General features: G+C 44.4%; 2 protein-coding genes across 3 annotated transcripts in view; one reads left to right on the forward strand and one right to left on the reverse strand.

The window, feature by feature from the left end:
• Positions 1–26,859, forward strand: part of tmem230a (transmembrane protein 230a) — a 72,480-nt gene that overhangs the window by 17,807 nt on the left and 27,814 nt on the right. The gene's annotated exons all lie outside the window — the stretch shown is intronic.
• On the reverse strand, positions 6,808–13,060 carry adra1ab (adrenoceptor alpha 1Ab; the record flags this gene model as incomplete). Its single annotated transcript, XM_079525351.1, has 2 exons — positions 6,808–7,313; positions 12,115–13,060. 2 exons carry the CDS (start codon positions 13,058–13,060, stop codon positions 6,808–6,810), a joined length of 1,452 nt encoding a protein of 483 aa, XP_079381477.1.

Below are 26,859 nucleotides of genomic sequence, written 5' to 3' on the forward strand. Positions count from 1 at the left end.
CCAGCAATTCCAGCTTTGTCGCCCTGGGTTGTAATCTTCAGCCGGGGTGTTTTATATTGGAGAGTTTGGCGGAATACATTGGAGAGCAATGAGAGCCAGGTGGACCAGCTTATGAACAAATAATATTCCTGAACGACTGCGACCTTTGAAAAATCTGCCCAGCCAGGACATATCACACATTGGTTTCTGCTGTGTTGCTTTTCCATGTGTATGTACACTGTTTCTGAACGTGCCAAAGTATTGCGACTAGAGAGACGGTCGATAATTGACAGTCTGACAACCAAATCTTGCGATATTTCCGATATTTCCGTTTAGATGCCTCAACTTTAGAAAACAACTTGTGGTGTCTTCTTTTATAGCTCTCATTCACAGAAATGTACAGGTATTTCACTGAACTTCCTTCAGCACTTCCAAATAAGTTCCTTGCTCATTATTGGGAAATCTTTGACACCTGGCTATATTGCTCTTACATTGGGACTAGAGATGTCCCCATACACTTTTTTGGTTTCCGATCCCGATGCCACAATTTCGGTGTTAGCCGATACCGAATACCAATATCAGAGAATAATATATATAATAAAAGAAAAAATATCTTATTTTGATGTCCACCTACCGGGAATAGTGTTTATAGCTATCTAGCTAGTGTTGTGTTTATAGCAGACTTCTCACTAATTAAATGTACACTTGCAGTTTGGGCAACTCGAAAAGCAAACTCCACATGCCCCAACATTATATTTACCTGCCATAGTGTCAACCCCTTACCCCTGTGTCGGATCGGTGGTTAGACTTAGCCTCGCGTTGCGATACTAATATACCACCGCGCTGGGCTACGTGGGACATTAAATCCGCCTTGGGGCATATGCATATGCAATAGGGGCGGGTGAAGTGTGGCTGCGCCAGGCTAGGTTACTGGCATATTCGCCGATACTGATGACCCGATATGACCATATAAGGGCCGATACCATACGGATACAGTATCGGGACATCTCTAATTGGGACCTAGCAGTTAGTCTGTATCTCCTCCTTGTTTGTTGGTGTTGTTGATTTGGAGCCCCACCCCCCCCACACACACACACACACTTGACGTCTTATTGTACTATTTGCTGTGAGAGTGAGGTCTAGCCAACACCAACTCTGGATTCCTGGATCGCTGCCCTCCACAATTTCCTATCCAACATCAGGTGCTTGAGCTCTGCAGTGTTGTCAGCCAAGCTGTCGCGCCTCAGCACTTCTACATTCCCCTCCTGACTTTGCCCTGGGTTGGCTCCCATAGGGTCAATTTACTTGCCTCAAGTTCTGGGTACCTGACACAGTGCCCTGCCAGCCTCATCCTTCTCTCTCTGACTTGGTCCGTGACCCGTAGGTCCCCATAGAGGTCTGATGCGGTCTGTACTATATATCATAATATTTTGACAAGGAAAGTCTGTCTACCGGTAATTCGTTTCACCAACCCCAAAAAACGAGGGGGGGGGGAACTTCATGGAGAAGTTATAGACAATTTAGCAAACTGAAATAAGGACAAACAAACAATGTCAGACAATTACAAGTTTCTTCTTCTGTATCAGATATATTAACTCGCTAATTAATGCTGTCATCATTATCACTAATAAAGATAAAACGGCACTCTAATACAGCCCAGTGACTGAGTTAAAAATCTGCCGGCATATATTTTATTTACATAATGGGAGCCGAGCCAACATGCAGATTTATTCATCACAAATCTATCTGCCGTATTTGTCTGTACATGAGGGCTTCAGTAACATTGTTGAAACCATGCTGTAGAGAGCCTATTAATAAACGGGTGCTGCATGTTCAACAGGGATCTGATGCATGTTTTTGCATACATAATGAGCCTATACCTGGGATCTGCTAGGGACTGACAGTTCACACTTTGTACAGAGCCACATGGAGCCATACACATTTACACAACACCCGCACACGTGTATAAAACAAGTGGTGTGTAAGTAAGTACCACTTGTGCTTGGGCACCTGTTTCTTTTCAATACCCCAGATGTTCCAGGCTTAATGTTATTGTGTACAGGTTGCATGGCCATAGCTGAATGGGCAGAGTAGAGAGGCTGTCTGGGAAACAGACGTTCCCGCTGTTCACTCCCGGCCCTGTGTCTGTGTCAAAGTGTCCTTGAGCAAGATTACTCTGTCTGCTCCACAGCAGCTGAATTAAATGGGACTGCACTTGCCCACTGCTCCTACATAGTTAGTATCGGTTAAATGCAGGGGAGAACATTTCCCAAAGGAGTAATGACTATAATGTTAATATGATAGACTGTAAAAGCTGTCTGTGGTAGTATTAGTAATGGGTTATGTAATTTACAACTTTCAACCCGACATCCATATTTTGAGGCAGAAATAAATCTGAACATTTCCACAAAAAAGAAGAAAATGAAATGGTAGATCTATTCTACAAGCTCACAACACATTGCATCACCACCACACTGTGAGCTTGTCGACATTTGCACCCCTGGGAGAAATGGAGTTTGTAAAACTACAGCTACATAGTTATTTTTTATTTCTCGAATGACACATACGCGTTGAACATAAAGCAAGGGTATTAATTGGGGGTGTTATTATTTGTCTTTAGAATTCAAAGTTGAGGTGAGATAGGATAGGAAAGAGAAAGCAAAATGTCCATGAGAGTGCTGACATCATTGAGTCAGTGTTCAGGGCCTTTCAAACGGGAAGCGAGCCGAGGAACGCACACGTTGTTGCCTGGATCAACGAGGGCTCTGCTAAGATCAGACCAGTCTGAAGCGAGTGGTGCAACAGCACCCCCTATTGGTACTCTAAACATAGTGACATAGTCCCATAGTCCCACCAGGACAAAGCTGTTCCTTGGAGTGGTTGCACCACTCAAAAAAAGCTAAACAGAATCCAGGTCTGGTGAGTCGCGGGCGTGTGCACAAAACGAGCACGCGCGCGACAAATTCACGGGACCAAGCTCGCGTAAATACGCTTGCGTTGTCGCACCGCGACTGCTCCGCACAAAAACGCAGGTCTCATTGAAAATGAACTATAGGTGCGTTAAATTGCTTCACATTTGAAAGGCCCTCTACTCTCACTCTGATTAGCTAAGCCTACTGTACCTTTGCCCTGCATGTATCCTATTGTGACTGAAATATTGAAGTGAAAGCCAAAAGTATGAAAACTAGCCCCATAATGTTAGTTAAGTAGTCAAGCAATTAACCGTCATGGAATTAAAAGTGCGAGTGGTATCAAAGAATACTGTAGATTTTTATGTATCTTATGCTCCCAGCAGTTTATAAAATATATGACTATCTTGAGCGACGGATTGTCCAACCGACCTTTCCATCTCTAGAGCCTCGACCGCTAGCGGGGCAAAAACATATGAAACATTTCGTCTATAACGTATGCAACATTATGTCACATACACTGCGTGAAAAGAGGAGTTAACGGGCAATTATGGGCACTGTATTTAGCCCGTAAACCTCTTTCCTGTAATATACACATCCGTATTCCATGCTTTTTGCGCAGTGATATCTTCAGCACCACTGCTTTAAATATGAAACATTACGTCTATAATAACGTATGCAACATTATGTCACATATCTTCAGCACCACTGCCTTAAATATGTCCTGTTGTAGTTTTTAGTATTAATTAACACATAAACACCCAGGAGGAAGTGGACTAAGAAAGGGGAAGGGCCAAACGAAGTTCCCGTACCGAATGGGTCCCAGATTTCATAACGTAAAGCATTTCAATTCATTGTACGATGGAAACATTTTATGATTCAAGATGGCACCTGTGACTGAAGAGGCAATTCATCTTCCTGTTGCTAACATTGAATACCTTGCTACATATCCACTGAGCACAAGAGCTGCATGTTTATTGGGTAGGGTATCTGATGCAAAAGTGTAATGGCAATAGGCTACTATACAGCAAAACGTTTACAAGAGTTTTCCCTATACAGACATTTTCCTCATTCTTTTTTTGCAGTCAATAGTCCTTTACTATTCACCCTACAGTATCTTGGGCACGCCTTACCCTTTATCCTTAAACTTCCTTGGCATGTTTTACTATCTTAAAACATTTTAAAATAGTTCAACAAGCTGATCTACATCCACACATAGTGAGCTTGTAGATTGGATATTTGAACTATTTTAAAATGTTTTTCAAAATAGTAAAAAATGGCAAATAAGGGTGCAAGATCTCTCTCCATTATCCGGTCTCATTCATTGTAACCTTTGACAATAGCATATCTACAAGCTCGCAACGCGTTGCATATCATGACGTTTTGTGAGATTGCAGATCTGCTGTTTTCAAATTAAAATTATTTAAGTTTTTAATTTTGTTTTGGCAATGACATGAAATAGAGTAAACTGCCACAATAATCTTATGAATTGAAACTTGTCGCCTATATATATATTGACAGCCGTCCTATAGCAGATGTCATGGCTGATCAGTGCAGTGTCCGCTGGTGAATCTTTTCTGCATTTTCCTTACAGATTTCTCCCAAGATTTCTATTGCTGTGATGACAATCACTGGTGTTTGACAGACAAAATGCTCTAAGCTACTGTACCATGATGAAAGAAGATTCCACCACAAAGCAGGGACCGTGCACAGATGGGCAGGGGCTGAAATCCCATAAGAGGGCACTTTTGGACAAAAATAGCAGATCTACAAGCTCACAACGCGTCGCAGTGCGACGCGTTGAGAGCTTGTAGATCAGCTATTTTCGGGGGCGCAACCCAGCACTCTTTAGCTAGTGGAGATGGCGGTGTACGACATCGATTTCTAAACAAATTTGTTCAGCGCAAAATACTGTTCACGTTCACCATAGTAAATGCTGCATTCGTGGTCTGGAAAGGGCAGTTGTTTTACAGACGGGTAAAAGGGCAGGGTCTGAAGCCCCCTTTGATGTCTGTGTGCACGTCCCTGCGGCTGCCACAAAGCACACATAAAGAGACAACTAAACCTGCTGGTGTAGAGGAATATTACATGCACGATACAAGCAGCCCCATACGGCTCTAATTCATAGACATAAAACAAATACATAATGCTGTTCATACATTCACATCCTCCACAGAAAGAAAATCCTTTGTGCCGTGTTGGTAGAAGTGAAACGATTGATCAAAGAATTAATTGATCAATGGAAAATGTATTGAATACATTATTGTAGTACTCCAATTATCAATTCAGTGATTTCTCAAGTAAAATGTTCTACGTGTTATAATAAAACTTGTGTTATAAAGTGACATGTATTTTGACCGCTGGGTGTAACTATTAACCTCCTGGTCCCCCCAGGGGTCTATATTTGGTATGCTGCTTTTTCTCTCTATATGAAATCACTTTACTGAATAGACTTAAGTTCACAATGTGTCACATTTGCAATGTGTTGTGTTTCTGAACTTATACATTTGGCCATTTTTGGTAAATGCCCCATAATACGATGCTAGGGTTCATGTGGTTAAGCAACTTCAAGAAGTCTGTTTGGGTTCAGATAACGGACTCCTGCAATATCTGCAATAATGCTGTACACCTCGAGACAATGAGTCACTAATTACTATATATTCAGAAATGTCAGTAAATACTGTATATTGCCAACACTTCAGAATACATTTCCCCCAAGTCCTGAAGGCTATTTCACAAAATTGTAAATATCTCTGAGATCTATTCTCGTACATTTCTAAAAAAAAAAATCTAATTTCATTTTTTTTGTGTGTGTTTTGCACACAAAAGTTTATAATCTGCAATTATGAAATGTTCTTATAGCAAACCTTTTTAATTACCCCTTGCGACCCCAATGTACTGTATAACTAATAATAATTCATCATGAAGATCTACTTGCGCATGTACAGTACAGAATGATCATGTTTTATAGAAGGCTCCTGCTTCAAACTCTCACAGTCATAATGTTCACACACCTGCAAACGTCACAGTAGTACTGCCGTAAGCATCGTCTTCCATCAGCCACAAAGTCCTCCCAAGATTATGTTAGTGCCCTTCTAAAGGGTATCTCAACAATAGCTGTTTGGGCGAGAGTGTGTATTTCCGTTCTCTGTCCAAATATTCACAAACAGTCCAAGGATTCAAATGAGAAAGTGCTGTAACAAGGCCACACCAACGCCTGGCCAACGGCAGAGTTTGGGCTCTTTTTGATGGTGATCCTGATTTCAGAGAGTTCTTGACTAGACCATACCGAATACCGATTGATTACCAGTGTTTCGACATGATACATTTCATACCAAAAACGTACATCAGTTTGAACAAAGTTTCTATTTTAGAACATTTAACTTAAAAGCAAACCAATAAATAGAAAATAAACATAACTAGATACCGTATATGAAAAGAACATTTAACGTTAATTATACAATGAACAAGCAAAAGATATATAAACAAACCTTTTATTTAACCACTTAAACCCTATTCAAAATGTCTCAAAAAGCAGAGTGAGCTTGTAATGGCACTAAAAGTGAGCTTGTAGACCTGCTGAAACATTTCACTTGGAATGAAATGCACAAAATAGGGACACCGAGTTGAAAGTGGCAATAAATTGAGACAAATTGGCTGCATGATTGCCGATACCAATGTCATCAAAAAGGTCAAATAGTGACCGATAACTGCCAAACTGGGCACTAGTACCACCAGCTGAAAAGGTTTGGAGCAACACAACCTAAACTGAACTCGGGTCATGAGCAGCTGGCTTCTCCAGGACTTTGGACTCCACCTTGGGCAATGAATATGCACGTGAAAGCTGTACATGTATGTCGTTACCCTACGGCCCATGAAAAGTAACTCCTTTCGACCTGCTAAAAAACATGCCCCATCATCACACAGCGTCTCCTGGAGCTCCGAGAGACAGGCGCAGGATCTTGCGCGGCCCATTCGAGGAGGAGTGGTCCTGCCGCGGCGGTGAAGCCTCCCTCCCCGCAAAGCACCACGCCTTCAGCAGGGTCTTACTCTGGACCCTGGCACTTTGTTGGCCTGCAGGGTCTTGGAGTCCGTTCACAGAGGCCGAGGACCCGGACAGGGCTCTGCAGCAGCTCCACGTCGAGGGAGGATCATCCTGGCCATTGGAGGGCGGAGGCGTGGCTCTCAGCGTGGGCATGGAGCCTCCTCCGCTCGATGAATAGGAGCAGACGGCCGCCTGCTGTAGGCTCTGACGTCGCTGCCTGCGTCTCAGGCAGCGACCACGGAGAACATTCAGGAAGGCCTTCTTGAATTCCTGGCTGAAGCAGGGGTAGATGATGGGGTTGATGCAGCTGTTGAAGTAACCCAGCCAGAATGTTATCTTGAAAATGGTGTCGGAGGGCCTGTAGGATGGGAAGATGGACCCTGTGTGGTAACGGACAATCAGACAGACAGACAAATCAATACATGATACTGTAAGAGCGCACGCACGCACGCACGCACGCACGCACGCACGCACGCACACACGCACACGCGTGCAAACATCTATGCAAAGATGCAGTTAAATTATTGTCTCAGAGCCTGTGGGTGGGCTTCATAATTGTCCACTGTCTTATTTGTGGAAAAAAGTAACACCATCAGTATGTGGACATAGCCCAGAGGCAATTCACATATTATTAACTAGACATCTTTGAACAAGGTCTGCTAAGTTCCATACACTGACTGGGCTTCTGTGTGTAGGTTATCATATTCTGGTCATTATTACAACTATCACACCCGTGTGAAGTGAGGGGCGCTCTTATCATCATACATTTTCATGGTGTATGATGATATTGTCAATGGGAATTTTATCTTTGTTAGGACAAAATAGACGATGTGCTCGTCTACATATGACGTAAATTCTCCATTCATTGTCAATGGCATTTAATGTTAAAGGACAGGAATCTACACTATAGCTGAATATAGGCTCAAAAATCACACTTGTGTGAAGTGAGGGGCGCCTTTGGTGGGCACCCACTACGTCGTAGTATAAGGTCCATAGTAGAGATGTCCCGATTTGATTTTGAGACATGCCGATTTTTCCCGATCCGATCTTTATATTTTATACAACACTTATGCCATGTGAGAAATGTATGTCACTCTAGTCTAGTCTGCCTTTCAATTATTCAAAGGCAAAAATGTGACTTCTTATAAAAAAAATCATTGTGGTTTTTTTTTTTTTTTTTTCATGTCATATGAAAGCAGGGAACACCATTTGCATGGCTTTGGCTATCATTCAGAGATGTATAGTAGGCCTACTACAGGACATTATCATATCATGCATAGCTATTAGTGGAGGTTGCATTACTTTGTTTTCATCATGGGTCTATTTCACGCCTCTGTGACGCATGATCTTTGAGACCAAGTGTTTGCCACTGTTGGAACTAGTGCCCCAGGAGGACAAACATCAAGCATAAACATGACGGTTTTCACAAAATATCATTGTTTATACATCTTTCTTTGAGATTTACATTAGACACAAAGCCTATTTAGACACACTATTTTATTGAAATAAAAAAAGAAAATCTCCGATTTATTTCTCTCGATCATTTGAAAATGACATGATCGGCTCCGATTTCCGATCTCCCGATCCGATCAGGACATACCTAGTCCATAGACTTGGCTGCCACATGACGTCACGGGGGGCACACACAACGCCAGGCGTTGGAGGGGCTAGCGCTCTCAAGAAAAAAGAAAAGAAAAAGGTTTTGTTTAACAAAGCTGCTTCCAGGCCTGGGCCATGGCTCAATGGTCCAGGCACCTTGGCTGGTAATCCAGTCAGGCAGTGTGCCGCGGGCTCGACTCCCGATCCCGACGGCCTTTACTGCATGTCTTCCCCCCCCATCTCTCTCCCCATTTCCTGTCAGCCTACTGTCTGTCCCTCCATACAAAATATAAAATAAAGGCGAAAGCCACAAAAAAAAAAATTTTAAGAAAAAAATCAAAAAAACAAAACAAATCTGCTTCCAAGATAATGGCAGTCAGGGACGTGCACACATAGACATCAAAGGGGGCTTCAGCCCTTTCCCCTTTTTAAATGTTTTTTTTTGTGGCTTTCGCCTTTTATTTTACATTTTTTTATGGAGGAACAGACAGTAGGCTGACAGGAAATGGGGAGAGAGATGGGGGGGAAGACATGCAGTAAAGGCCGTCGGGATCGGGAGTCGAACCCGCTGCACACTGCCAGACTGGATTACCAGCCAAGGTGCCTGGACCACTGAGCCACGGCCCAGGCCAGCCCCTTCCCCTTTTACCCGTCTGTAAATCTACTGCCCCCTCCAGACCATGAATGCAGCATTTACTATAGTGAAAGAAATGCAAATGCCACTCCTTTCCTTTCCGTGCCATGCCGGAAGGCAGCATTCAGGAGAATTCCTTTTTTTCCCGAAGTCTCCTGAACTGGAACGCAGCATTTTGCGTTGAACACATTTGTTTAGAAATCCATGTCGTATACACCGCATTTCCACTAGCTAAAGAGTGCTGGGTTGCGCCCCGAAAATAGCAGATCTACAAGCTATCAACGCGTCGCAGTGCGACGCGTTGTGAGCTTGTAGATCTGCTATTTTTGCTATTTTTTGAGTGGTGTAAACCACTCCTACAACTGGCTTTGTTAGTCTGTCTGTCTGTGCGTAAAAAATGAGCATGGTTGCTACGGTCACCCAGTTCACACGGGTGTGATTTCATTACGTCAGACATTACATCAGACCACAGCTGATCAGGCTATATAAGACCTTACACCACTCAGTTCACACGGGTGTGATTTTTTCCTTACGGAGCTGTGTGTGGGTGGCTAGGTAGCTGGGTAGCTGGCTGGGTATGAGCACGAAAACAACATGGTTGTTTTTCACCACCTGTGCGCAACCTAACCCTGATTTATTTTTTTACCAACTGCATTGAAAATCAAGCTATAGGCGAGTGCTTTTTGAGGGGCCCCTCCTATAATACAGGTTTAATGTTTGTTTTTAGTTCAATGTTTGTTTTAAAAACGCCATTGACAAATGAAGGGAAAATGTACGTCATGTCCCTAACACGTGTCCCTAACACAAACATTAAATTCCATTAACAAAGAGAATGTAATGTTTGTGTTGGCACCGTTTGTTTTACATCACCTAATCAACACGAGTTAGACATTAATATATTAGCGCCCCTCACTGCACACGGGTGTGATTTTTAATTATACAACTGACAATCCATCACAACTTCTTTGACAAAAAACTGCCCATCCGAATAGAACTTTTCAGTAGCCATTCAAACCCCCCCAGTCTAAAGAATGCAAGACTATCATCGCTGCAATGGTTGAGTGAGCACTGTGCCATGAGGCATGAAGGCCTGTCTCTATATAAATGCATAACTTTAGTCCGATGGTTGACTGCCCTTAGGAAGCTAAAGGGTGACTCAAAGTGCCTCCCAGTATTGCAGCCCATCAGGAAATCTTGTTTGTTATCTATAATGGTCTCCGTAATAAAGAGAGGTAGTTTGGTTCATTCAATTTCGGAGAAGGAAGTCCATTCTGTTCCAGTGCTCTGTTCTAGTAATCGAATTTCTTGAGGTTCGCTACAAGAAACACAAATGAGATGTTTGAGCATGAGGGTCTGAGACCGGAGAAAGGTTACAGATGAGCTCCTGTAAATGTGATGTACGAACAGAGCATAATGTCATATATACTGCACAACAAATGGGCTACATTATCCCATTCTGGGAGGGAACCCCTTTTGGTGTTTTAAGCATTATGTTATACTTTAGCCATTGAAAAATAGCAGATCTACAAGCTCATATCGCGGCACCGAGTTCCGCGCTACGAGCTTGTAGGTCTGCTATTTTTGAAAAATCGTGAAAATGTGGCGCAAATCTTTGAATATATATTCTTTCAGAGCCAAAGTTTTTCACTCAAATCTTTGCTCCTGGGGTGGGTCCCTGGAACAACATATTTTCAGATGGGGGTCGGCAGCCAATTACATACATGTAATCTTGGGGGTCCTTGACATGAAATGGTTTGAGAACGACTGACATAGAAACACGGGGTTTTTCCAGACATTTGTAGAATTGTTCCCAGGTCAAAATGGGTTATTCCGATAGCGGGATGGCTTTTTCATTGCGATATTATGCTGCGGTGCAAAGCTGTCAGAACGCTGGCACAACGCTGAGATGTATATGCATATGGCTGGGTTGGGTGGCTGAGATGTATATGCATATGGCTGGGTTGGGTGGCTGAGATGTATATGCATATGGCTGGGTTGGGTGTATCAGCTGATAGATATTATGCTGCAGTGCAAAGCTGTCAGAACGCTGGCACAATGCTGAGATGTATATGCATATGGCTGGGTTGGGTGTATCAGCTGATAGTCCCCATGGAATGACTTTCACCCCCATCCGTCTATTGATGGTTTCCCCCTCCTCCTTGATCAAGGATATTACACTGTGTAATCATTATGCTTTTCACCATTAATCTAATTATCTGTGACCTGCGAGGGAACTACCGATAGAATCACGGCAAGGTTATTATTGCCGCCAATTGCAATCCCTCCCGTTAGTCTCAGCATGCCTGATATTTCAGAACCAATTAAGGGTTCATATTTTGTGATGGTTGTTTCTGCCCTTCCTCGTGCAAGCCTTCTCTAACACAATGTAATTATCATTATTGAAGACGTGTTATTATTGAAGACGACACATTTTAATGCAATTCGAAATCTAATATATGAGATTTTAGTTCCTCTTTGCCTCAAATGTCGTTGCACTTTGTGGCCCAAAATAAGACCACAGATCTGTACAATATATTACACGTTGGATTTACATGTCCAATATTCCTATTCAATGCAGCTTACAACACATGCGTCAAAATAACGTACATAAACTAATTATTTTCCTGGAGATGAGCATTTTATAGTTGAGAGGAGCTTAGAGAAATGCTTGGGGAAAAAACATGCATGGCTAGTGTGGAATCTACTCTCTTTCTTCATCAACTTTTGAATCACTTTTTCAGAGGATAGATCTCAGAGACGCTGGTATGAGGACGAGTCAGACCAACGCTTAAGGTCCTCGCAGACTTCGGAAAATTGCACAAAAACGCATCGGTCGGCAAGGACCTTTTACTGAGATTACGGTTACAGTCTCTATATTATTGTTATGATTCTCACATAGTTTTGAGCATGCGCTAACATAAGGACCGTGTTGGGATTAGGATACGTACCAATGGGCAGAACCAGGAAGAAAGGAAGCCAACAGAGAACAAAGCATCCGACGACAATCCCAAGTGTCTTGGCTGCTTTCTTCTCTCTGGAGAACTTCAGCAGCCTCATCAGGCCAAAGGTTGTGCACTTCCGCTTCCTTTGCTTTTTTGCGACTCTCTCTCCACCTTCCTCCTCCTCCTCCAGCCTGTCTGTCGCCGGGGCGTTTCCCCTGTGTATCCTCAGCACCACCCCTTCCGTCTCCACGCTCTCCTTCTTTCTGCCCGCCCCCCTAAGGCCCCGTGTCCTCCTCCTGGCCACGACGTACACGCGGCAGTACATGGCCAGGATGATGGCGAGGGGAACATAGAAAGACCCCAGCGCCGAGAACAGCGCGTAGCCGGGCTCCTCTGTGATGCGGCACTCCGTCTCGTCTTCCGGGTCCGCCTCCTTCCAGCCGAACAGAGGGCCGACGGATATGGCCGCCGAAAGCCCCCAGAGGGCGACCACCGCAGCCAGACCGCGTCTCTCCGTGGCCAAGGCCGGGTAGCGCAGAGGGTAGCTGACGGCCAGGTAGCGGTCGATGGAGATGACGCAGAGGCTGAGGATGGAGGCGGTGCAGCAGAGCACGTCCAGGGCGGCCCAGGCGTTGCAGAAGGTCCTGCCGAACACCCACCTGCCCAGGGCCTCGGACGTGGCGGAGAAGGGCAACACGGCGGAGCTGAGGAGAAGGTCCGCCGCGGCCAGGTTGGCGACGAAGTAATGCGTCACGGAGCGCAGGTGGCGGTGGCACACCACAGACAGGATGACCAGGATGTTGCCGAGAACGCCAAAGATGACGAAGACCCCCAGCACCAGCCCTAAAGTCACCGCTTTGGTTACGTCCACCGCCGGGTAGGAGGACGAGCTACAGTTGGGACAGAACTCCGATAGAGCCGAAGCGCTCGCATTCTCACCAGATGGAACCATGTTGATGCTTTTGGAGTAGCTTTCCCAACACACCTTCCGATATCGTTAGGAGTAATTGATGATATGCCCCATCTGTTCCTGAATTCCCATACCAGGTCAACCATCTGCCTAATATCGTCTCCTGGTAATTGAAAAGGTCAACGCATATGTTCTTGCTTGATTTGTCATATCAGTAAAATCTTGCCAGCAGTTATTATTGTCAATGCTCCACATCCTCACGTCATTTTGTCAGTAATACTGTAACATCAGTATGTCAATGATGGGAAGTATTCATGACATTATGTTCTCATTCATAGTCCAGAAGAGTTGGCCTGAGGATCCTGGGGATCATTTGGCCTGAGGATCCTGGGGATCATTTGGCCTGAGGATCCTGGGGATCATTTGGCCTGAGGAGACTCATGGGGATCGTTTGGCCTGAGGATCCTGGGGATCATTTGGCATGAGGAGCCTCATGGGGATCATTTGGCCTGAGGAGCCTCATGGGGATCATTTGGCCTGAGGAGCCTCATGGGTATCGTTTGCAAGTGAATTTCAAACTTTTCAATGGATGAAAAGAAGCTGGATTTCATTGTTCAGGCTTCGTGAAAGGCTCTTACTTGGAAGAAATCTGTGAAAACAAGAGACACATACAGTAGAGACATTAGACATACTATTTCTGAGCATATTACTGTATGCACATTGTGAAACTTCCAGGGAAGTGCATGGGCTGACTTTTTAAAATGTTGTACACTGGAAGTCAAGGGTGTTGTGGCTTGGGGCTGAAAGTTAAACTGATGTCACTTTGACCCCCTCAATCCCAATTGTATCATCGTATTGCTTCACAAGTACTATACGTACGTACATGCCATTCATAAAATATACTGTTTTGCCTCACAGCTCAATTGGTACAGTACAATGACCTACAATAAAGTGTTTTCTGATGAAACCTACTGATATAATAGTACTTATTTCACCTGCGCAGTGCCAGCCAACCCCCTGGAACCCAGCCATCTCAGAGCCATCTAATGGAAGCGTTGCGATATTGAAGGGGCAGAGACCGAGCGATGTTCATGCAGCCTGAACTGAGACAAGCTGGAGTTGGAAATACATTGTTTTCAATGAGGGCGGCGCAAACAAGAGCTTGTGTGCAACATGACAACTGTTTAAAAGTATTGTACAGTAACAACTAAAGTCGCTTTAATGTTTATGTTGTACTATTACTACAAAACAAATCTAAAATAAAGGTATTTAAGATCATTAAAGCTGGGCTGTTGCCTGAGTCCAATGCATTTCTGCCTACTTCCGGTCCAGGACTTGTCCCAGTTGGTTGTCCCCATTCTCAATAGAATGAGCCATTGGACTGAAGCCCCATGAAGTGAACGCAGTTTGTGTAACTGTCTGTATCTAAGGCTCTGAGCCATCTATACTATGAAGTTCCAAGTTGTCCGTGAGTTTGTCTGTATGTATGCCCAGATTAGCTATGCCCAAATATGGACACAAACTCATCATACAGTATATTGAGATCCCTGGTGCCGTCAGCCCGAATCAATGTTGTGAAGCAACTGAAAATATGGATATGCCCAGTGCAAGTTGGCATTCTTAGGCAATGCTCTCTGTTGTGAGTGATATCACAGCTTGAAGGAGGCCAGACCTCAATGCTCTCTGTTGTGAGTGATATCACAGCTTGAAGGAGGCCAGACCTCAATGCTCTCTGTTGTGAGTGATATCACAGCTTGAAGGAGGCAATGCTCTCTGTTGTGAGTGATATCACAGCTTGAAGGAGGCCAGACCTCAATGCTCTCTGTTGTGAGTGATATCACAGCTTGAAGGAGGCAATGCTCTCTGTTGTGAGTGATATCACAGCTTGAAGGAGGCAATGCTCTCTGTTGTGAGTGATATCACAGCTTGAAGGAGGCCAGACCTCAATGCTCTCTGTTGTGAGTGATATCACAGCTTGAAGGAGGCCAGACCTCAATCAGCGCCGCGGGAGAAGGAGAGGCAGGGAGGGAGATAGAAGAGGGGGAGAGGTGTGTGTGTGTGTGTGTGTGTGTGTGTGTGTGTGTGTGTGTGTGTGTGTGTGTGTGTGTGTGTGTGTGTGTGTGTGTGTGTGTGTGTGTGTGTGTGTGTGTGTGTGTGTGTGTGTGTGTGTGTGTGTGTGTGTGTGTGTGTGTGTGTGTGTGAACAAAACACATAATATTGCATTGGAGGTGGCGATGGGCTCATCAGAGCTTATGAATCTAGCGCACACTTCAAAAAAGTAGTTTAAATGTTAATAAAGTATTATCTATCTGTTGCACGGTATGGATTATGTTGCCACGACAACGGATAGCGCGGAGAGTGATGCTACACGGATGTTGCCAGGGTGACGGACAGTGCGGGTAGTGACATCAGGTCACCATTCAGAATGTGTACGTACTGTTGATAGTGGGAGTGAAAACACAGGCACACCACAGGAAGTGGAGGGCTGAGGTCGGGCCAGAGTGTAGAGTAGGAGAGTAGCGACACGCTTTGATCTCGCCGCAAAGCGCGGGTGCCTATGGGCTATAGTTCCAAACATTGCTCCTATGGATGGAACTATCCCATTGAGATAGAATGAGCACTTCCGCTTTCCATTGTTACAATGGGAGTCAACGCCAGTGTCGCCACTCTCTTACTATAATTACTCTGGGCCGGGCCAAACGGGCCAACATGCTGTTATACACCTTCTACTGGGGCCCGCCCCCAGAGGCAAATTCAAAGGAAACAAACAGCAGAGGGCGCTGTTTTTTTATTTTATTTTTTGCCGATGGGTTCCCAGATTGCATTGCACATGAACGCAATGAGGCATGGAGGCAAAGAGGTGCTTAGTGCCGAGTGGGACGTAAGCATTATCACCTGTCGTGACATACATAATAAGCTGTGCAAAGATATTATTGTTGGAGCCAGTGGGCTGTTATAGCGCCACCATGAGGACGATTTGAAAAATATCGACACGGCTGCCATGACGTAATCTTAAACGCCATGCATTGGAGCCCCTCAAAAAAGCATTTGGGCAACATACCAGGATTGTGATTAAAGGGAAAATACATTGTCCACAGTCGAACAGTTTGTTCTTGGTGCCGACAGCCTCTGTGTCTTCAAGTGTTTCTCACTTCATTTGTCATTTCAGCAAAACCTAGAGGAAAGAAACAAACCTAGAGGAAAGAAAACAGGTTCTGCTTGAGTGGACTGAATGATACTACCCGTTTCCTTTTCATCAAAACAGCATTACATCCTGACTTTTTACCTCTTTGTGCTCAGAGGCAGCAACCTCGATAAACCAGACATTTATTTATTTATCTAACAAGTCGACAATAATAATTTGTTTATGTAACGTGACAGTTAATAACACAATAGTATATTAGCTATAAGAGCTATCAAGGGGACGGAGACTTGGAATAAAATAGCTTTCTGAACGGGAACCCCTTTTGGTGTTTTTAAGCATTATGTTATACTTTAGCTATTGAAAAATAGCAGATCTACAAGTTCATAGAGTGCTGCGCTACGAGCTTGTAGGTCAGCTATTTTTCTTTGAATATATATCTTTGAATATATTCTTTCAGAGCGAGTGTTTTTAACTCAAATATTTGCTTCTGGGAGGTCCCTGGAACAACATATTTTCAGATGGGGGTCGGCAGCCAATGTTTGAGAACGACTGACATAGAAACATTGTCAGGATTTAGAAGGCCTTTGTAGAATCGTCCTCAGGTCTAAATGGGTTAATTACAAGGTAGGACATATCTCGGGATCTCAGGATCCTCATAAAAACGACGTAGGTCCAATTTGGATCTCGAACTTGACTCCAATGTGGATCTGGGATTTCAGGTGACCTGCCTGTAACATCACTACATCAGTCATCTATGTGTATGATGTGAGTCATCTTCATCTTAGTGGCAGCGGTGGCCGAACGGATAGCGGAGCGGTCTTGATACCGGAAGGTCGCTAGTTCGAATCAGCTGTCCGACACGTTAAAATTACCACCGCTGAAGTGCCCTTGAACAAGGCATTGAACCACTACGATGAAATGTGTTCTATGAGCAGGGCCTGGCTGGAAACAAGTTCTTGAGCTTAGCCCAGATACCCTGGGTAAATATAGTAATCATTTCATTTAATTTCATGTGACAGTGGTTCACTGTCACACTGTTCACTTACGGAGTTATGTGTGTGTGTGCCAGGCGGGTGCCCGCCTGGCTGGGTATGAGCACGAAAACAGCATGGTTGTTTTTCACCACCTGTGCGCAACCTAACACACACACAAACACACACGTACATATTAACTGTATAATGATTTCGGGTTTGCCAGTACAGTACAGTACAGTACAGTGACAGTACAATACAGTAAAGTGTACAGTAGAGAGGGACCGGCACACGGTAACTCTGTCATTTCTCAACCGTTTCGGACGCGGGGCGGCTCGCCAGAACCCGTCCGGCACCCTGGGTGCCTCCCCCCCCCCCCCCCCGGGGAACCCCCACACTGAGTTGCACCACTCACTTCACACGGGTGTGTGTGTTATTTTAAATGTAGCAAAAGAAATAGGATTTATACTCTAGTCGTGACCCCAAAGAATTGGTCCAAGACCAACAAATGGGTCACGACCCAGTGTTTAGGAACCAGTGCCATAGATGACAAAGATCTTTGAGACGTATACATCATAGATTCCAGCGGCGGCGATAGCGTGAGGCAGTAGAGGCTCAGGGCCCGTGGGGGGGGGGGGGGGCTTGGGTGACGGTGCGTGGTATTAAACTGTATACTCTCTCTCTCTCTCTCTCTCTCTGGCTCTCTCTCCCACAAACACGCTGTTAAGTTACCGCGACTAAGACTACATTTCCTGCCAATAATAAGCAGTGTAAAATGTAGTTCATTGGGAGGTAAAGGGTGACGCTTTATTGTGAAGGCCCCTTCACGGCACAGGCAGGAAATGGAGTGTTTAAACCGGGCTGCTTGGCTGCACGTTAGAGTAGACTGATTTGCTCCGGTCTGTCCGGTGGCTGTATATATACAGTTGTTAGCCCTGCTCTGCAATCGCCTGATAAAGGTGAGTTTTGATTCTTTGAACAGTCAAAACAAGACCTAAAATTACCACAGGCACTTTCAAAAGAGGGCAAGATAGATGGAGTAAAGGTGGAATACACAACAGCTCCATCCACATGCACTTATACTTAGTGGAGGTGAGTGAAGTCGCATGAAAGGAATACCAAGACAACAGTATCAGAAAGATGGACGGACATGCCCACGTGAACTTTACCACTTGAATTGAAACATTAAGAGACTATTTAATCAACTTTCCCGAATCCCGAAGCTGTCCCATTCATCACAGCCATGTACAGACGGCAGGCACAACTATATGTGAGTAGCAGCCCTACACCCTCCAGCATTTGATTAGCTCCGTTAGGAATGAATGGTTAAGGACATTTCGACATGTAACGTGATTTTCAATATGCAACCTGTGAGGCTACATTATGTGTATTCATTGCCTCAGGTATGCTGCAACTGAGCCTCGTTGAGGGGTTCAGTGGTTACGGTCCCGTTCGGCGTTCGGCGGGGAGGGGGGTAGCAGCAAATGGGGGGGCGGGCCCTCAGGGCCCGTGGAACACTCTAACCGCCACTGATAGATTCTATGACGTATCTGACATACTGTATAACAAATTTGGGCAAGGTTTCAGCATGATCACAGCACCATTGACTGCCATCTATTATACAATTGAAAACATGTACGCAACCCAATACCCAAAGTCACCAGCTACTACGCCACTGACACGCTGGGTCCCGAAGCCGACGCAGGAGCAACACACACTGCAACAACACACTAACACGTCACAGACTTACCCTCCGCGTCGATCCACGGCTATCTCCTCATGTCGCGCCGCACGCCCACACTCAACACCACCCGCGTAAAAATTGTCATTGCACTGCCACTAAAGCCGCCTCCCGTCCACACTCACCAACAATATCAATATCAATAATAAACACAAACACGCCACAAGCACCGACACCCCCGCCTAATTTGTTGCCACGTCTATGAAAACAAGCCCAGAAATAATGCCATTCAACACGCTACTTACACACACTACCACTCGCTTACAATACGCGGACCTGGCAACACTACATCCCCTCTCCCATTTGCTCAAAGCCAACCACGTCACCCACGACAGTTTTTCGGTTACGTCCGATTGCAACACCGGAAGTTACATGCTACACACACACACATTAGAAGAACAACACGAACACAACACTACTCACACACACACGGGCCACTGTTGCCAGGTCTATGAAAACAGCCCCAGAAACAAGCAAACACACCAGAAACAAAGCCTTTCACCACGCTACTTACACACACTACAACTCGCTTACAATTCACGACCCTGGCAACATTGTTCCCCGTCTTCCACAACACACACAGTCCCACACACACACACACACACACACACATTCGGACTTGGATGGACAGCGGCGCGATTACATACATACACCGTTTAATTCATGCAAACACGACAATTGCACCACCAGTTTCATTAATGTAAACACGACAATTGCGCGACCCGTTTAATTAATGGAAACATGACAACTGCGACGCACCGAGGCGCATGGATTCTCTGTGTGTGTGTGTGCGTGCGTGCGGGGTGCCTCTGCATTGGAGTGTTTATGTCAGTCAGCGATGCCATCCGTTGTTATTCAGCCAGGAAAACAATCTAAACATTATATACTAACGTCAGCATCGGCCAGATTAACACACACAAGCGTTATTAGTTGAGTTTTCTTATTGAAGTGCCTCTGAATTGTAACACCGTGTGTCAATCAGCGATGCGATCCGTACCAGCACCATACGCACGGACTGGAGAGAGGCGAAGTGTTTCTCTCCCTTCGCCTCATGTCGCCCTCATTGTAACTACAAATATTGTTCCCGAACAAACAATGTGGGGTCACTGCAATCCGCAATCCAAAACATTGTAGCCCTACTATAATGCAGTCAAGGTCCCCCAAAATATATACTACAGTATGTTCTGCTCCATTCTCAACATCTTTTGCTCTCCAAAAACAGTAATTTATTGTAAGTAAACAAAAACAGTAAAAAGCAGTTTCATGTCTGCTTATTTTCATTTACATTAACTTTCTTTGATGTGAAAATACAACACATAATAATAATACCCATCCGTTACTACATGTCAACACACACACACACACGCTTGCCAGCCACACACACACACACACACACACACACATTGAACAGCCTGCCGGAAAACACAAGTAGAAGAAGAAGAACAACAACACACCGCACACTGATTCTAACTTGGATGGAGAGCGCCGCCATTACATACACAGTTAAAATCATGCAAACACGAACATTGCGCAAACGACTGCGTCGACACCTGCCGTGGAACAAACGGGACGAACCGAGGCGCATATATGGATAAGAACAACAACACCAACACTACACGCACACGAGCGCACGCGCTACAACACAAAACAGCTGCATACAACGCGTGTCACTGTGGACTTCTGTATCGCAACGCGGGGCAACGCAACTCTGGGATGAGCGGGCCGAAGGCCCGCGAAATTCTAGTATAAAACATTTACAGTGTATTGTGTGTGTTAAGAAAACATTGTGGAGTTACTACTGTGGCCTACTGGTGGTGAGATTACGAGATTATATTAGACGCGCGCGCACACACACACACACACACACACACACACACACACACACACACACACACACACACACACACACACCGTGAGCCACACCGTGAATAGAAATTAAATACATTAACAAAATTATACTAACGGAGAGACAACAGATTCAAGGACAAGAACACATCACATTACCCAAAGGCTTTTTGGATGGATGTTAACATAAGAGTCATCAGTGCTGTCAAGAATTTATGAGAAAACCAACAAACCATAAGGGTCTTGACAGGATATAAATAGAGATATAAAACAGGAGCTACTTTTCACTTGGGACATAAATACAGCTGGGGGGGCTAATCTATTGCTGTGTACCTTGAAGGTCTCGTGTCTTGCAGTCGGTGGGGCTGTAATTCAACAGCGAGATGGCGGGCCAAGAAATGAACCTCGCCGAGGGCCGTATATTACGGTTGTGACGGTTGGGCCCCCACTGATAGTCTCACTCAGAACCACTTTCAGAGGACGTGTTGGAGATCTGAGATGTCAAAAAAGAAAGATAAATATTGGTGAGGCAGAGAATGAAAAGGGGGGGGGGGGGGGGCAGCGATAACGCCATCCAAAAGCAGTCATCAGTCAGTCACATGTTCATAAAGGATCAAAGACAGGTGGTGCGGTGCATAGCATGTGGAACAACATTCAGTGAAATATTTTTTAGTGAACATGTCATGCGTCAGTGTGACATGTTCCATAGAGAACTTTAAGAAGAAGATGAGAGCAAGCACTCAGTTGAATAGTTCCATGTAGTGATGTAACGGGTGCACGGTTCTGGAAGGTATACACTGAAGGATTCTTGTTTTATTTCAGTTTTCCCCAGCAGGCATAACAAACAGACAGACGGACGCTTCGGCCGGAAGGCCTGAAGGTGGCTGAAGAAGGCCACCCGGCCTGGTATTTATTCCTTCAGTATATTCCATAGAGAAACGCATAACTTTGTATTTACAAGGTTTCTTTCATCTGCCTGCCTAATGTCACATTAGAGGACTCAAGGTTAGCATGAAAGGGGGGCTGCTCAACATAACATACATTTCCATAATATTGATTAACCTAAGGCAAGAGTCGGTGAAAGTCATTCACCAAGCGAGTCAATTTAGCAGGCTAACTTGATGCGCAACATTATAGAGGAGGATAAGAGGCAAGGTCTGTCTGTCCGTTGCTGTATATCTACTAAACAAACTAAAATGGTGCTAAATAGCACTAAAGGTGATTATATGGCTCATAATCATAGGGGAACCACTTTTGTATACATCTGTGTATGTATTGTGCTGTAGGTGCTATGTACAGTACTGTTAGCCTGGCTAATAAGCCAGACTCAAATCACACTGTTGTGTGGTATTTGAGTCTGGAGATGCTGTGTATGGATCTTGTTTCCCGGGGGGGCGGGTTCAAACATTTTCTCTTTGACGCAATTGGTCAGAGCTACTGTCAGTCAAAGGTCTCAAGCATTGAACGTCACTGTACCAAAGCCTGCCCATATTGCATACCGTGTCCCGATTGGCCACACCAGGTCTCTGGTGTAGGAAATGGGCGTACAATTGAGCCTCTCCAGACCGTAATCCGCCGGCCGGCAATTTCTTTTTTGCCAACGGCTGATTCGGTCTGGCTTATTAGCCAGGCTACAGTACTGTAGCAGTAAAGCCTTTGTAAAATGGTGCTATGTAGAACCATTAGAGGTAAACTAAGCAGAAGAACTATACAACCTTAGGTTGGTAGCAGTGGTATATCAGAATGATGAGTGGTATATCATTTATCACATCACACTCACAGTAAGAAAAAGTGCATGTAAAAAAAAGAGTGGGTGAAATTCGTTTGTGTGCATAGTTCCCATCGTGTCATTTTTTCCAAGAAAACAAAGGGAAGAAGAGAGACAGTGTAATGTAAGGAGATCAAGGCAGGACAGAAGAAAGTCTTTTTTACTTGAAACTGTTCAACTGACACATAGGACATTTTATTAGTTATATGTTATTGTCTGAAATTACCTCCATAATCACAGCCATAACTTAATTAAATTCTCAAGAATAATATATATCCTAATCTCTACAGAGAGAAAACCAGTGTAATGTCATGATTACATCTTTTACTCATTTTGTATGGAACAGTATCACATCTAAGGTTAGTAGAAGGGTCAGTCGCTTCTCGCTTACCTTTGGTAACAATGCAATGAGTGCATGGGGTGGGAACCCCTTTGTGTTTAATTATGTTATACTTTAGCTATTGAAAAATAGCAGATCTACAAGCTTGTAGGTCTGCTATTTTTGAAAATGTGGCGCAAATATTTGAATATATTCTTTCAGAGCAAACGTTTTTAACTCGTATCTTTGCTTCTGGGGGGGGGGTCCCTGGAACAACATATTTTCAGATGGGGGTTGGCGGCCAATTACATATATATGTGCGGGTCCTTGACATGAAAATGTTTGAGAACCACTGATATAGAATCATAGGTATTTCATAAAACTGTCAGGATTTAGAAGGCATTTGTAGAATCGTCCTCAGGTCTAAATGTGTTAATGTGTCCACTAGCATGAGAATTACATTTTGAAATGCTGTGCTTTCTTTTACAGTTACTACATACAATAATTTATTTTTCAGTTTTGGCTCAACTGCTCACGGAAACTCCAATGTTGTGACTACTGTGATTAGGATTCCACTCTCTCTCACTAAGAGCGAATGAATGAATGATGGTTTTCTGTGTTTTCCCTTTTTGTTTTCCTCCGTAGCAATCTTCTGCAATAATGAGTTATGCAAAGTACAGCCAAGTGTGCCCCGCCAACCCATCTCTCAGGTAGATTTAAAAGAGGTTGATCCTAGGTAGGTTTCGGGCAAACGGGTTTAATTAAAATAACACAAGGTGTTCTGCGTCAATATCTTCTAAGTAAGGACAGGGTTAGTCATGAGGTGTGGGAGGGACAGACTGATGTTGAACATTGAAAGGCTTGGTTGAAAAGCAATTGAAAGGCTCTGTCTAATCAATGACCATATTATGCACAGTAAAATCCTCAGCATTCATTTAACTGAGAATACAGTACTAAATCCTCAGCATTCATTTAACTGAGAATACAGTACTAAATCCTATACAGTACCCCATTTGTCAATTTGGTTACTGTTGTATACACTCTTTTAGTTACAAATGGATTAAATGGACACAGAATGTGCCTGTGTGCACTGTGCATGCATGTGACCCCAATAATAATAGAGAAAAAGGGGATCCCGTACACTGTCTTCACTTGCAGAATTAGATTTATTGAGCAACGTTTCTGTCGTTCAGACCTTCAACGGGCATAAAGAAGTACCGTAATTTCCGGACTATAAAGCGCACCTGTATATAAGCCGCACCAGCTAAATTTAGGGGAAAAAACAAATGTGTACATATACAAGCCACACTGGACTATAAGCCGCAGGTGGCCATAGAGATAGATTTAGAAGGTCCCCTAGTGGTCGTTGGCTGTAAAAATCCATAGATTAGCCGCACCGTTGTATAGGCCGCAGGGTTCAAAGCATGGGAAAAAGGTAGCGGCTTATAGTCAAGGATTGTCTAAAGAGGACAAGACGCGAAGACCGTACGGGCGACGCCATATTGCTCCATGGTGCTCCATGGAAGGAAAGAAACATGCGCAGTTGAGACCAGGAAGTTGTACATGCCCAAATTTGTGCATGTACAACTTCCTGGTCTCAACTGCGCATGTTTCTTTCCTTCCATGGAGCAACATGACGTCGTCCGTACGGTCTTCGCATCTCGTCCTCTTTAGACAGTCCTTGCTTATAGTCTGGAAATTACGGGTATAACTCTGGGATCAGCGGGGGCCAATCAGATGCCCCGCGCCAATCCGTTACCATGGAGAGGGACTGCCCACAGGGCGGGGGCCAATCAGATGCCCCGTGCCAATCCGTTACCATGGAGAGGGACTGCCCACAGGGCGGGGGCCAATCAGATGCCCCGTGCCAATCCGTTACCATGGAGAGGGACTGCCCACAGGGCGGGGGCCAATCAGATGTCCCGCGCCAATCCGTTACCATGGAGGGACTGCCCACAGGGCGGGGGCCAATCAGATGCCCCGCGCCAATCTGTTACCATGGAGGGACTGCCCACAGGGCGGGGGCCAATCAGATGCCCCGCACCAATCCGTTACCATGGAGGGACTGCCCACAGGGCGGGGGCCAATCAGATGCCCCGCGCCAATCCGTTAACATGGAGAGGGACTGCCCACAGGGCGGGGGCCAATCAGATGCCCCGCGCCAATCCGTTAACATGGAGAGGGACCGCCCACAGGGTGGTGGCCAATCAGATGCCCCGCGCCAATCCGCTACCATGGAGGGACTGCCCACAGGAGAGTAGGCTACAGGTGGTATATTTTTTCCATGATAAAAGGATAATTTTTATACCAAGTAGAATAAATGCAGCTACAACAGAATAAATCAATCAGTAGAGAAAGGCAATATAAACAATAAAAATGGAATACCTTTAGTGTACTGAATAAATATTGGACAATTATACAAATAAGAAAGAAGCATGTCCCTGGAGGGCATAATATCCAATAAATGTAATAGGGGTCAGACAATAAATGTAATAGGGGTCAGACCTAGTAAATTACAGGTGTACACCAAAAAGACATCGCACATAATGACAGCTTGAAAAAACGGGACATAAACGGGACAATTTTTTGTCTCTACTTCTCCAGTTATCCGACGCACCTGTCCGCTGTAGGTGTGCATTAGGACTTTTTTTCTTCCACCCCAATAATAATTTTAAAAAAAAGATTTTGCATGTTAGCGGAGAAGTAGAAATTTCAAATTTGTACAACTGACACAGCCTACAAGTGCAGAGCAGTCGATTCAATTGATCCAATCATGACGATTATGGCCGATTATTATAGGTCATTCTTATTCTTTGCAGATGCTAATTGATAGAAGCTGCCTGTGAATATTATAGATGTATTTATACGTCACAACGTCGTATCCGCAGCTCATTGTGAGCTTTGTATAATGTGTGTGTGTGACACCGTCATATGATGGCGCATGAGGTATTAAGACTCTAATCCAGGGGTAGGCAACCTTAGGCACCAGTGCCAAGATTGGCACAGAAGAGGGTGATCACTGGCACACTGGCAAGTGTGTGAGAGTATTTTTGGTTTTAAATAAACTATTTTAAAAATGAGTCAAATCCCTCACATTTGTGTGTAAATTACATTCTCCATTCCACATTCATTAAAACTGAACTCTGTTATTGCCCTGAGTGTAATGATCATTATAACAACGTGAAAGAAAATATTTAAAAAAAAGAAAAAAATGTATATTTGTGGTCAAGCAAAATATGTTGGAGTTTTTCACGTGGTGTCATTAAAATTGATATGGCACACTGACGATCTAGAAAATAAAAACACGTCACTTCATTTAGAAAAGGTTGCAGACCCCTGCTCTAATCAACAGACACAAACCCCCTATGGTGTGGCATACAATATTGCAGTGGTGGCTCATGTGGAAATATGGCGCACTTGCCGTAAGCATCACACAGGATCAGCTCTGCAGTGCCCTTGTCTTTGCATCAAAGTGGTCCAGCAAATCTTATCTCAAATTGTGATCATAATGATTTATCTTTATGACGGGAGGACATCAGAGAGATGTCAATCTCTGGCTGGGCAAAATGGCCCTTTCCAATCACGACAGCCATGCCGAAAGGCATTATCACCTGACAAGCACGCAAGGATTACAATTCATAATTCAATATTAACATATCTTGCAGACATCATTAAAGTTTGGCCACAGAGTGGATCTCACTCTCTCCCCCTTGTACCATCTGTGTATAGATTTCTACTGCAAGACTCAATACTATGTCAACAGGCCTGTGGACCAAAATCGACTCTCGATATCTGGTGTTGATTGACTGTGGCAGAAAAGGCTGTGAGAGTGAGAGAAATAGAAAAGGGAGAAATGTGTGTGTGTGTGTGTGTGTGTGTATGTGTGTGTGTGTGTGTGTGTGTGTGAGACAGTACATTACGTTTTGCCTGAATGACATGCCCCATAATTAGTAGCGTATAGGCCTATGCTGAGGCTAACAATTGTCTGCACTTGCCAAATTAAACATTAATGATTCTGAGAGATCTTTATAGAAATTAATTTTCCGAGTGTC

The sequence above is a fragment of the Electrona antarctica genome (genome assembly GCF_951216825.1).
Source record: "Electrona antarctica genome assembly, chromosome: 16".
NCBI classification, from domain to species: domain Eukaryota; kingdom Metazoa; phylum Chordata; class Actinopteri; order Myctophiformes; family Myctophidae; genus Electrona; species Electrona antarctica.